This window comes from Chlorocebus sabaeus, chromosome 27 (assembly GCF_047675955.1).
Source record: "Chlorocebus sabaeus isolate Y175 chromosome 27, mChlSab1.0.hap1, whole genome shotgun sequence".
Classification (NCBI taxonomy): Eukaryota; Metazoa; Chordata; class Mammalia; order Primates; family Cercopithecidae; genus Chlorocebus; species Chlorocebus sabaeus.
The window spans coordinates 35,205,909-35,218,338 of NC_132930.1; the positions used below are offsets into that span (position 1 = coordinate 35,205,909).

The 12,430-nt window shown below is 41.6% G+C and overlaps 1 protein-coding gene and 1 pseudogene across 1 annotated transcript in view; one reads left to right on the top strand and one right to left on the bottom strand.

Annotated features, from left to right (window-relative positions):
- Nucleotides 1-2,272: 2,272 nt before the first annotated feature.
- BST1 (bone marrow stromal cell antigen 1) overlaps nucleotides 2,273-12,430 on the bottom strand; it is a 32,263-nt gene continuing 22,105 nt past the window's right edge. Inside the window, exons 8-9 of the mRNA XM_008017848.3 lie at nucleotides 12,039-12,098; nucleotides 2,273-3,311 (exon numbers count right to left, since the gene is read on the bottom strand). Of these exons, the coding sequence (XP_008016039.1) occupies nucleotides 3,206-3,311; nucleotides 12,039-12,098 (166 nt within the window). The 3' untranslated portion in view covers nucleotides 2,273-3,205. The remainder of the gene's footprint in view (nucleotides 3,312-12,038; nucleotides 12,099-12,430) is intronic.
- Nucleotides 3,404-4,164, top strand: LOC119627742 (large ribosomal subunit protein uL1-like; annotated as a pseudogene).

A 12,430-nucleotide genomic window follows, 5' to 3' on the forward strand; every position in this document is an offset into this window, starting at 1 on the left:
TGCCCCTACTTTTAATGGCAAAAACCACAATTATTTTTGCACCAACCTAATATATATCTATATACATGCAATAACCATAAAGCTGTGTGTTTTTCTAGTTTTATAGTGAATATTTGGTCAAGTGTCCACAAAAATTGAGTAACGACACTGCCAGGAGGATCTCACCAGAGACGGGGGTGGCAGGGTAAGGAAGAGAGAGCTTGGCATTCCGAGCTGTGGGCCTGGAGAGATGTCCTGCTGCTGCCTGGGGTCACCAGGGGCTGCATGGTCGTTTTTTCTACAGAGATCTATAGCACCCTACAGGAAGGTAAGGAGCTCCTCTGCCACTTGCTGGCCCTGGGGCATCAGAATTAGAATCATCAGCTTTCAAGCCTAACGACCCACACTTGCTTTAGGTCAAACAAGCAGTAAAGAGGTCACAGAAGTGTCTGTGATGAGCTTTTGGTTTTGTTTTTCCCTTCTGGAAATGTTTTATGTTGGGTCAAATTACTACACATATGATGTGTGTGTCTGTGTGTGTGTGTGTGTGTTTCTCTTTTTCTGATAATAAAAGCAACACATACTCATTGGAGAAAATTTGGAAAACACAAAAATATCAAAAGTCAGAAATAAAATAAGACCACCGTTTGGAGAAAACTGCTTGGCCTTTTGGTTTATTTTCTTTTGTGTTGTTCATTTATAATATATGTATATCATCTGCACACACATTCATAATATATTAAATTTGTATCATACTTTAGACATTTGCATCATACAATAAAGTTTTATATTTTATCTCTTACACATTTTCCTATGTGATTAAATGTTCTTTGAAAACATTTCTTTTTAGCTTACATAAAATAAAATTTACTCTTTTTCATATACAGGTCCATGAGTGTTGACAAACACATGGATTCATGCAGTCACCACCACAATCAAGACACAGAGCAGTTCCATCGCTCCCCAAATTTTTCTCTCAGTGTCAGTTTGCAGTCAGCACCTCCCTCTAGTCCTAATCATCCTCAACCCCCACAATCACTGGTCTGCCCTCCGCTCCTACAGTTCCACCTTTTCGAGGATCTCATATAAATAGAATCATATAGTTGGTAGCCTTTTGGTGTGGCAGCTCTCACATTTTAGTTTCATCCATATTGCTGCATATATCAAGGTATACCTTTATTGCTGAGTAGTATTCCATGGTATAGATTTACCAGTTAGTTTATTCATTCACCATTTGAAGGACATTTGAATTGGTAAACATGGCTTTTACTTGTTGAATGATACTCCATTCTACAAATATATTAAAACCCATGTAAATGGTTCTGATATGGTTTGGCTCTGTATCCCCACCTAAATTTCATATTGAATTGTTGAAGGTGAGGCCTGGTGGGAGGTGATTGGATCATGTAGGTGGTTTCTGATGGTTTAGCACCATCCCCCTAGTGCTGTCTCATGACAGAGTTCTTACAAGATCTGGTTGTTTGAAAGCATGTAGCACCTCCCCCTTCACTCCCTTCCTCCTTCTCTGGCCATGTAAGACATGCCTGCTTCCCTTTTGCCTTCCACAGTGATCAAAAGTTTCCTGAGGCCTCCCCAGCCATGCTTCCTGTAAGCCTGTGGAAGTGAGAGGTGAAGACAGCTGGACTTCCTGGGTCGAGTGCGGACTTGGAGAACTTTTCTGTCTAGCTAAAGGATTGTAAATGCACTAATCAGCACTCTGTAAAAACACACCAATCAGTGCTCTGTGTCTAGCTAAAGGATTGTAAAGGTACCAATCAGCACTCTGTAAAAACGCACCAATCAGCACTCTGTGTCTAGCTAAAGGATTGTAAATACACCAATCATCACTCTGTAAAACGGACCAATCAGCACTCTGTAAAATGGACCAATCAGTGCTCTGTAAAATGGGCCAATCAGCAGTATGTGGATGGGGCCAAATAAAGGCATAAAAGCTGGCCACAGAGCCAGCAGTGGCAACCCACTTGGGTCCCCTGCCACAGTGTGGAAGTTGTATTCTTTTGCTCTTTACAATAAATCTTGCTGCTGCTCACTCTTTGGGTCCGCACCACCTTTAAGAGCTGTAACACTCACTGCAAAGGTCCACAGCTTCATTCTTAAAGTCAGCCAGACCACGAACCCATCAGAAGGAAGAAACTCCGGGCACATCTGAAGGAACAAACTCCAGACACACCATCTTTAAGAGCTGTAACACTACCACGAAGGTCCACGGCTTCATTCTTGAAGTCAGCGAGACCAAGAACCCACCAGAAGGAACCAATTCCGGACACAGAACTGTGAGTCAATTAAACCTCTTTTTAATTTTTTTTGTAAATTACCCAGTCTCAGGTAGTTCTTTATAGCAATGCAAGAACAAACTAATACAAGTTCCAAACAGTTTCAGTAAATATGTAAATATTACTGGACATTTTGGGTTTTTCCCTCATTATAAGTAACTATTATGGCTGGGTGTGATGGCTCACGCCTGTAATCCTAGCACTTTGGGAGGCTGAGACAGGTAGATCACCTGAGATCAGGAGTTTGAGACTGGCCTGGCCAACATGGTGAAACCCCGTCTCTACTAAAAATACAAAAATTAGCTGGGCAAGGTGGCAGTCACCTGCAATCCCAGCTACTCAGGAGGCTGAGGCAGGAGAATCGCTTGAATCCTGGAAGCGGAGGTTGCAGTGAGCTGAGATCTCACCACTTCACTCCAGCCTGGGCAAAGGAGTGAAACTCTGTCTCTCAAAACAAAAAGGAACCAGTAACTGAACATCTTTATACCAAATAAATGAAATCTTTACAGACAAAATATATATGCATACATTTATATAGTACACATGTCTTAAGTGATCAACAAGCATGTAGTGTGCGTGCTGCTGGAGATACAGGAAAATATAGATGATGTAAAATATAGCTTTATTAGAATTCTCTAAAAATGTTTGATAATATACAAGCAGTCTGACTCCCAGTGCTTTGTGTCATTATAAAAGTAAGAAAATAACTTGCTTTAATTCTAATGCAGCATTTTTTAACCTGCTAAATAGAACTAATTTCTTATTTCTGAAATCCTGCACATATGCCTCATTGAAATACCATTTCAGGACATCGTTGTCCCAGCAAAGAGCTTCTTTAGACAACAGAATCATTTGGTATACACAGAACAGGAATGATGATTGCAAGGGGAGGCTGCAGGACTGGAGGAGGGTTAGAGCAACACAGTTCCCAGTTACAGTTGAGTCCCGGAAGCCAGCACCAGAAGGAGGGGAATGATAAGAACCGCACTTTGTTCTGCATAAAGACTTGGGGCTTTTCTTTGAGTAGTGGCTGCTGCCCTGCAAATTAACAAGGAAACAGAGAAAGTGTCAGTATTGGTGTATGGAATCTACACTCAAAAATATATGTGCAGTATTAGTCTCTTTTCTGGTTAGCGTGGAGGGAGAAGCCAGGAGCAGCAGTCTCCCGTGACACCCTGTAGGAGGCGGTGCGGGAAGTCCTGCACCGGAACCAGCGCAAGGACCCCAAGTTTCTGGAGACGGTGGAGTTGCAGATCAGCTTGAAGAACTATGACTCCCCAGAAGGACAAGTGATTCGCGGGCACTGTCAGGCTTAAGTCCACTCCCCGCCCCAAGTTCTCCGTGTGTGTCCTGAGTAACCAGCAGCACTGTGACAAGGCGAAGGCTGTGGATATCCCCCACATGGAAAACAAGGTACTGAGAAAACTCAACAAGAATAGAAAACTGGTCAAGAAGCTGGCCAAGAGTATGATGCATTTTTGGCCTCAGAGTCTCTGATCAAGCACATCCCACGAATTCTCGGCCCAGGCCTAAATAAGGCAGGAAATGTCCCCTCCCTGCTCACACACAATAAAAACATGGTGGCCAAAGTGGATGAGATGAAGTCCACAATCAAGTTCCAAATGAAGAAGGTGTTATGTCTGGCTGTGGCTGCTGGCCACGTGAAAAAGATAGACAATGAGCTTGTGTGTAACATTCACCTGCCTGTCAACTTCTTGGTGACATTGCTCAAGAAAAACTGGCAGAAAAACTGGCAGAATGTCCTGGCCTTATACATCAAGAGCACCATAGGCAAGCCCTAGCACCTATATTAAGGCACATTTGAATAAATTATACTGCTACCAGCAAAAAAAAAAAAGAAAAAAAAAGAAAAAAAAAGCAACTTGTGCACACCGTGGAGAAATTTACATAGTATATAGGAAGTTATAAAGTGGAAAGTAAAAGTCTCTTAGTCTCTCCATTTGCATTTTCCATAGAAAACCAACTTTGACAGTTTGAGTTCTCTTTCCAGGAATGCAATGCACACATGCATGCTAAACCTGCTTAATAGAACTAATTCCTATTTCTGAAATCCTAAGCACACATGTCATTGAAATACCACCTCAAGACATTGTTTCCTGAGCAAAAACCTTCTCTAGACAACAGGACCTGCTGCTGCCCTGCAAGTTATCCTTAAACGTCTTTAGATATCCTTTTATCTAAGCACAAATGGAATCTACAACGTGTGTTGCATCATATCTTGAACATACTTCCATATTGGTACACAGGGAGTTAATTCATTCTTCCTTGTGGATGAATTTTTATTGTATGGATAGAACACAGTGTTAGCCAGGTTCCCTACCGATGGCTACATTATCAGAGTTTAAGTGTCCTGACACAAAGACATCAACAGAGGGCCCGCCCAAAATATGGACCCTATTCATAGTAAACAGCATCTGACCACTGGGTTTGTAAAAACAGAAATTACTGAATTCTTTTAAACTAACTAAAAGATGAATTTTTAAAATTATGAAACCATCTAACGTTGGCTTGGAAATATATCCCATGGCTCTGGACTAGCGGCCCTGTCCTTAAAAATTCCTGACTCCATTTGAATGCTGGTCCTCCTTTCTTTTTTGCTAAAATCTCACCCACAGGTTTGTATTAGGGCTCCACCTACCGGACATTTTGTACAATTGCACCTGTGATGCAATTAAAGTCCCAGACTTGATTCACTCAAAATTTAAAATGACTTTTGCTTTCAAATAATTAACTAATTAACATAAGGGTACATTTTTCTTTACTTTTTAAAAAAATAAAATGACACATAATTAAATACACTAATGACAGTCTCCCTTCATCTTTTGCCAGTTCCTATTCCTTTGTCTAGAAGGAACCCACAGTTAGCAGCTTGGAGTTTACTTTCTCAGACCTATTTCTATCACTTACATCCATTATCATGCACAAATAGAAATATGCTGTTTTGCTTTCTTCTGCTTTACATGTCTGGGTTCATATTCTGTGCATTGATTTGTCACTTTGTAACTTAAAAAGCTTTTCTTGTCAATGTGAGACTATACTTGAGGGGTAACTGCACTGTTTGCAGTTACTTTGATTTTTAAAATTAATTCTTGTTATTACATTTATACACTCAAAAGCTTAATTTTCCCATGCTCTTTTATTTAATTTACAAATCACACTGTACTATTTAAAAACCTAGTGAACCCTGACAATCACTCTTAAGGATGTGTCACAGTTACTTAATTCACGTGATGTTTTAAACTCAAGTTATTTCAGGTTAAATTATTATTATTATTATTATTCTTTGAGAAAGGGTCTCATTCTGTCACCCAGGCTGGAATGCAGTGGCGTGACTACAGCTCACTGAAGCATTGACCCTCCTGGGTTTAGAGAATCCTCCTGCCTCAGACTCCTGAGTAGCTGGGACCATAGGTGCACACCAACATACCCAGCTAATTTTTTGTTTGTTTGCTTGTAGAGGCGGGGTCTCGCCATGTTGCCTAGGCTGGTCTTGAATGCCTGGGCTCAAGTGATCCTCCCACATTGACCTCCGAAAGTGCTAGGGTTACAGGCATGAGCCACTGGGCAAGGCTTCAGGTTATTTTCGACTTAAGTATTAAAACATTACATCTTTTTAAAAAATTTTTAAATGACTTTAAATTAGCCAAACTTTCTCAAACTTTCTCTTATTTGATTGTAGTAAACCTAATAAATGTATAAAATTTAATCTTAATTATTTTACAAATTCCACTACTGGTTCAAAACTTAGTAAAATTCTCTTATAACTTCCTACTAAAAGTCCCAAGCCTAAAATCAGTTACTTGGCTGGGCATGGTGGTTCACACCTATAATCCCAGCACTTTGGGAGTCCAAGACAGGAGGATCACCTAAAGTCAGGAGTTTGAGACCAGCCTGGCCAACATGGTAAAACCTCATCTCCACTAAAAATACAAAAGTCAGCCAGGCGTGGTGGCTCATACTTGTAGTCCCAGCTACTCAGCAGGCTGTGGCAGGAGAATCACTTGAGCCCGGGAGGTGGAGGCTGCAGTGATGAGCCAAGATCAAGTCACTGAACTCTAGCCTGGGTGACAGAGCGAGACTCCATCAAAAAAGGAAGAAAGGAAGGAAGGAAAGAAGGAAGGAAGGAAGAAAGGAAGGAAGGAAGGAAAGAAGGAAAGAAAAAAGAAAAGAAAAATTTCCATTAGTGGTGGCATGGGCCTCTAGTCTCAGCCACTTGAGAGGCAGGGGGATCACTTGAACCCACAAGATTGAGACTACAATAAGCCATGATCACACCACTGCACTCCATGCCTGGATGACAGAGTGAGAACCTGTCTCCCAAAAAAAAAAAAAAAAGGAAAAAGAAAAAGAATTAGTTACTTAATAGTAACCCATATACTGGCATCACAGGTTTCATCCAACAGCTGTTCTTATATGCTACATTATCTAAAATATTGCCAATAATTAAATACCAAAACATACAGATTGTCCCTAAATTTACCACAAAACTATTAATAAAATGGGTGGATTTACATTAACAGTTGTTTATTTCATTTGAAACCTTTTCAGATTAAAAGCCCTTTACCCCACTATTCCTAAACAAGTAGAGATGAGTAGTCCTGTCTCTGCGGCCTGGGGCATTTAGGACAGAGACTTCTGGCCAAGTTAAGAGATCTGATGTTTGCCCTTGGCCCTCAGTGCCACACTGAGTCCTCACTCCAATACTATATGTCTGTTTTCTCATATCATCACCAATCCTGCAGATTAAAAGTCTACTGAATTTTTGGCCAATATTATAATCTATAAGCGCTAAGGTTGGCGCTTATTGACCTTATAATCTAAGGTTTCCTCTTAGATTATTCATGTGGTCTTCTGCTTGCCGTATGATTATCCTACCATTGTCTTTAAGAGCTACATTCTACTCCCTCCAGTAAGTGTACCCTTTGATGTAACCATTTACTTGTCAGTGGATATTTGGGCCTAGTTCCCAATATTTCAGTATTATAAAGAATGCTCTGGCGAACATATTTGAGCTTATAAGCTGTATGCGCATTTTGAATCACTTCTTTAGAATAGGGCACCAAAAGTACCCGAAAGTCTGACCTAGGTCGAAGACTGTGATACTTTTCTAATTCTTGACGCATATTGTCAAATTGTTTTCCGAAAGCACTTTATCAATTTACAGTGACATCAAGCTTGAATAACATCTCTAAAACACTTTTCTGCTATGTTTTAATGTATGTCAAAAAAGTTTAGGTGAAAATGACACCTTGCTGAATTTGTATTCCATTATTATTAGAGCAATTAAATAATTTTGTACATTTGCTATTTGTGGTTTCTCTTTTGTAAATTATCTATGAATATTCACCACTAGAATGTTTAAAAAAGAGATTGGTAAAATTCCTGCCAGGGTGATGAAAGTTGGAGAAAAACTTGGCAGAGTGAAAGAGAGTTTTATCCTTGACATTCAAAGGAATCAGGCAGAATTGTCAAAAAATGTCTACCAACAGTCACTGGAAGAATGCCCACACATAGGAAAGAACAGGTCAGGAACTGCAAACCCCTTACCTACCTGCTGTGGTGTGAGCCCCAGAGACATTTTAAGGCAGTGTGGTGTGGTAGGAAGAATGAGAACTTTACACACAGACAAACGTCGGTTTTGCTTCTGCCTCTGAGTTACACTGAGTGACCGCTTAATCTCTCTGAACCAGCATCATTGCTGACAATCAAACTGTCCTCCTTCCAGGAACGTGGTTGGAGTAAAATGAGATGATCACTCCAGAGTGCCAGCTGGAAGCCTGACACTGCAAAGTGCTCAGAAATACTGAGGAAAACTTGGGAGGCTGAGGCAGGGGAATTGCTTGAACCCAGGAGGTGGAGGTTGCAGTGAGCCGAGATTACGCCACTGCACTCCAGCCTGGGCGACAGAGTGAGACTCCGTCTCAGAAAAAAAAAGAAAAAAGAAATACCAAGGAAAAGTGAGAAGAGCTGCCCTTGTTCTCCTTATACTTCCTGCAGCAGGGGAGCTAACCCAAGGCACTGGTGCTAGGATGGCACCATTTGCCCATTTCAGGAATGGTGGTGTAAGGTGCAATGGGTTTTACAACAAGGAATTTTACATGGTCTGTTTCTGTATAGGTTGATAGTCTTATTAATGAGACAAAGAGTAAACCCATACAATCCTAAGAAATTCTAACACCACGGACACTTCCCTATCCAAGCCTTACGAGGTTGCAGGTTCCTTAGAAAGTCTATACCACTAAATCTTTGCAACAACTTTATTCCCCCCTTTTCCACATAAGTGACCCACAGAAGGATTGTTTTTCTTGCAATCAAAATGTAGAACTTCTGCATATGCAGCCACTGGGCACTTCTCTGAAGCTGTTGTAGAGCATTCGTCATGCCTTTTGGTTGCCTAGCACCTTTGAACGTCGTTCTTCTTAAATCTATGCCTTTCCAGGGTAGAATCCAATCATTCACTCATTCATTCATCTATGCGTGCATTCATTCATTCCTAAGTGTCTACTAGGTTGCAAGCTCTGTTTTAGGTCCTTAGAATACCATCAACAGTGAACAAAACAGGTCAAAGTCCCTGACTTCCTGGAGCTCATGTTCTAACAGGTGGGAGGCGCTAAAGAATGAACTTCCCAGCATGGGTAATATAGTGAGACCTCATCTCTACAAAAAAAAAACCAAAAAACAAAAAAACAAAAAAACACAAACTTAAGTTAGCTGGGCATAGTGGTGAGTGCCTGTTTCCCCAGCTATTTGGGAGGCTGAGATGGGAGGATCACGTGAGCCCAGGAGGTCAAGGCTGCAGTGAGCCGTAATTGTGCACTGCACTACAGCCTGGGTGACAGAGAGAGACCTTGTCTCAAAAAATAAAAAATAAAAATAAAAATAACAAAAAAAAAAGAATGAATTTCACCAGTAGGTCAGTCAGAAGATAAACACTATAAAAAAGAAAAACATATAGTCATATGAGGGTTTTGAAGAGCCACAGTTGTGAGATGGAGGTTATAATTTTAAATATTGAGATCAGGGATCAGAGTAACCTTACGGAGGCTTTGTAGATAAGAAAACTGACAATTTCAGATCATCTGACTAACTCAGTAAGAGCAGAGTGCTTACTGCTGCCAAAACGGTGTTTCCACAGGCTGATGAGCAAGAAAGCGTGTAATATCTTACGGGAAGTGGATCAAAACTAGCCTTGAAATAAAAGTTCCAGGTGAGAAGCAGTGGGTGACGTGTCTGGAAAGAGTATGATGAACCTGTAAGATGGGACCAGAAGTCTGAACTTGGTAGTAGGGAACTTTGAAGGTTTTTGAGCAGCAGCGATGTGAGGGTGGACTTCATTTTCAGGTGAGGAAAGGAAGGACCCAGGTTCACAGGCTGTTCTTTATCTCCTGTGAGAGACCCAGGTTCACAGGCTGTTCTTCATCTCCTGTGAGAGACCCAGGTTCACAGGCTATTCTTTATCTCCTGTGAGAGACCCAGGTTCACAGGCTGTTCTTTATCTACTGTGAGAGGACTCGGAAACGAGAGATTCGCAGGGAACGAATAGCATTAGAGCATGAGGAGAGGACTTAAATCCATCACCGAACCCTGGGATGTTGGCTCCTAGAATACATGCTGGAGATGATGGGTCTGTTGTCCTAATTTCTGGCCCAAAGAGCAAGAAATCTGCCAGAGTGAATTTTGACAGTTCTCAGACTCCTTCAGATCCTGGTTCTGCCTGCACTAGCTGGGTGGTCTTGGGTGAGTCCTTCATTAACTTCTCTGAGCCAGAGTTTCTTTGCTTCTGAAGGGAGAATATGAACCTACCCACACCGGATCAAATGAAAGTCTGGCTTCTGTCTAAATGACAGTGGCTTAGAGAAGATAGACGTTTATTTCTCTCTCAGTAACTCTCCAGGGCTGGTAGAGTGACGCCATGGTACAGAGGCACCCGGCTTCCTTTTGCTGTGTTGCTCTGCCACGCCCAGTTGAAGACAGCTCACCTCCATGTCTTGTGGGCCCATATACCAGCCAGCATAAAAGGAGAAAGGGAATGTATGCCCCTTCCTTTCAAGTGCTAAACCCAGAAATTGCACATGTCACTTGGCCACAGTGGGTAGGGAGGCTAGGATAGTTATTCTTGATAGCCATGAACCCATCTAAAATTCAAGGGGTCTATTACTAAATGAAGAAGAGAAAAAGAACTATATGGTGATGACAAGCCAGCTCACCAGGGCATGTGCTTTATCTCTTTCTCTCTCTCTCTTTCTCTATCTTATTTATTTTATTTTATTTTATTTCATTTCATTTCATTTTATTTTTTGAGATGGAGTTTCACACTTGTTGACCAGGCTGGAGTGCACTCGTGCAATCTCGGCTCACTGCAACCTCCGCCTACTGGGTTCAAGTGATTCCCGTGCCTCAGCCTCCCAAGTAGCTGGGATTACAGGCATGCACCACCACTCCCGGCTAATGTTGTGTATTTAGTAGAGATGGGGTTTCACCATGTTGGTCAGGCCGGTCTCGAACTCCTGACCTCAGGTGATCCACCTGCCTCAGCCTCCCAAAGTGCTGGGATTACAGGCATGAGCCACCATGCCCAGCCTGACTCTCTTAAACTTACTAGTTATTCAGATAGACATAGTATTTTATGTAGTGCACACAGCAAATGCCTAGCATATAGTTGCTGTGCACTCTGATTAGTTCTTTCCTCTTGTAGATGGACGAATGGATCTTGCAGGCATTGATGGTGCACCCACTATGTGCAACTCTAATGAAAAATACTAAGAGAAACACAAAGAGGAAGGCAGAGTGAGGCAGGCAGATGGTACAGAATGAACGACAGCAGGGCTAGGAAAAGTAAAGCGCTGTCATCAGATTGTGCACAAAGTCCTTGGGAGCAAAGAGAAGAGAGTTCCTCAATCCACGTGGAGAATGAGGAAAGTCTCATAGAGGAAAGCACACCTGAGGTGGATTGGCAGGATAAACATGATGTTAGTAAATAGATTTCATAAGAGAATTCAAGTGGAGGGATCAGAAATCTCCCGGCCAACACAAACTGAAATGACAATAATGCGCTATGTTTTACCCCTAAGATTGGCTAAAGTGATATGGTTATAGGTACAGGCACAGACACAGATATGGATGTAGAAAATGCATAGTGTGGAGGAGTGGAGAAGGGGCACTCCCAGCATAGACTGGTGGTGGGAGTGTATCCTGGCACAGCCTTTCTGAAACACATCAGAATTTTGCAGAACACACCAAAATTTAAAATACACACATTCTTTGACCCAGCAGTTCCATTTCTGGGAATCTATCCTACACAAATACTTGCACAACAGCTTAAAGCATATAATCAAGGATTATATTTCAGTATTGTTTATAATAGCTTAAAAAAACTACTACAACAACATACAAACAAGCCAGCCCATGACTCAGAAGGGATTACATAAAAGGTGGTGTGACCATCCTACAGATTGCTCTACAGCCACTAGCAGACTGGGACAGAAAGTATGAACAAACTTCAAAGGATGGCCGCATTACACCGGCAAGTGAAGAAAGCTCACAGCAGGACGTTATGTGTAGCGTGATTGCTTTTTGTACAAAAACTAAGACAGATACATATAAATAAAAATAACGCCAAACCAGAACCAAATGAGCACACTTAACATCTGCGTTTGATAATATGTTCATGTTTGTGAACTGAAAACTTCTGAAAGGAGATGGTTATCTTGGGAAAGAACGACCTGAGTTAAGACATTTACTTACGAATGTAAGGCACAGTCAGGATGGGTGCTGTGGTCCACACACTGTAAGAGCTTCACTGGTCTACAGAAAGAAAATAATATTTAAGGGATTATTTAAATAACTTTCGTCCATCAAACATTTATGGCTTGCCTGAAAAGTCCTGGAGATATAGTATTCTCTGACCTCAAAGAATACACAAACTATTTCCTCTAAAAATATTAGTGGCCCAGCACGGTGGCTTATGCCTGTAATCCCAGCGCTTTGGGAGGTTGAGGCAGGAGGACTGCTTGAGACCAGGAGTTTGAGACCAGCCTGGGCAGCATGGCGAGACGCTGGCTCTACAAAAAAAAAAAAAAAAAAAATGTCTAAAAATTTTCTGGGTGCAGAGGCTCATGCCTATAGTCTCGGCTACT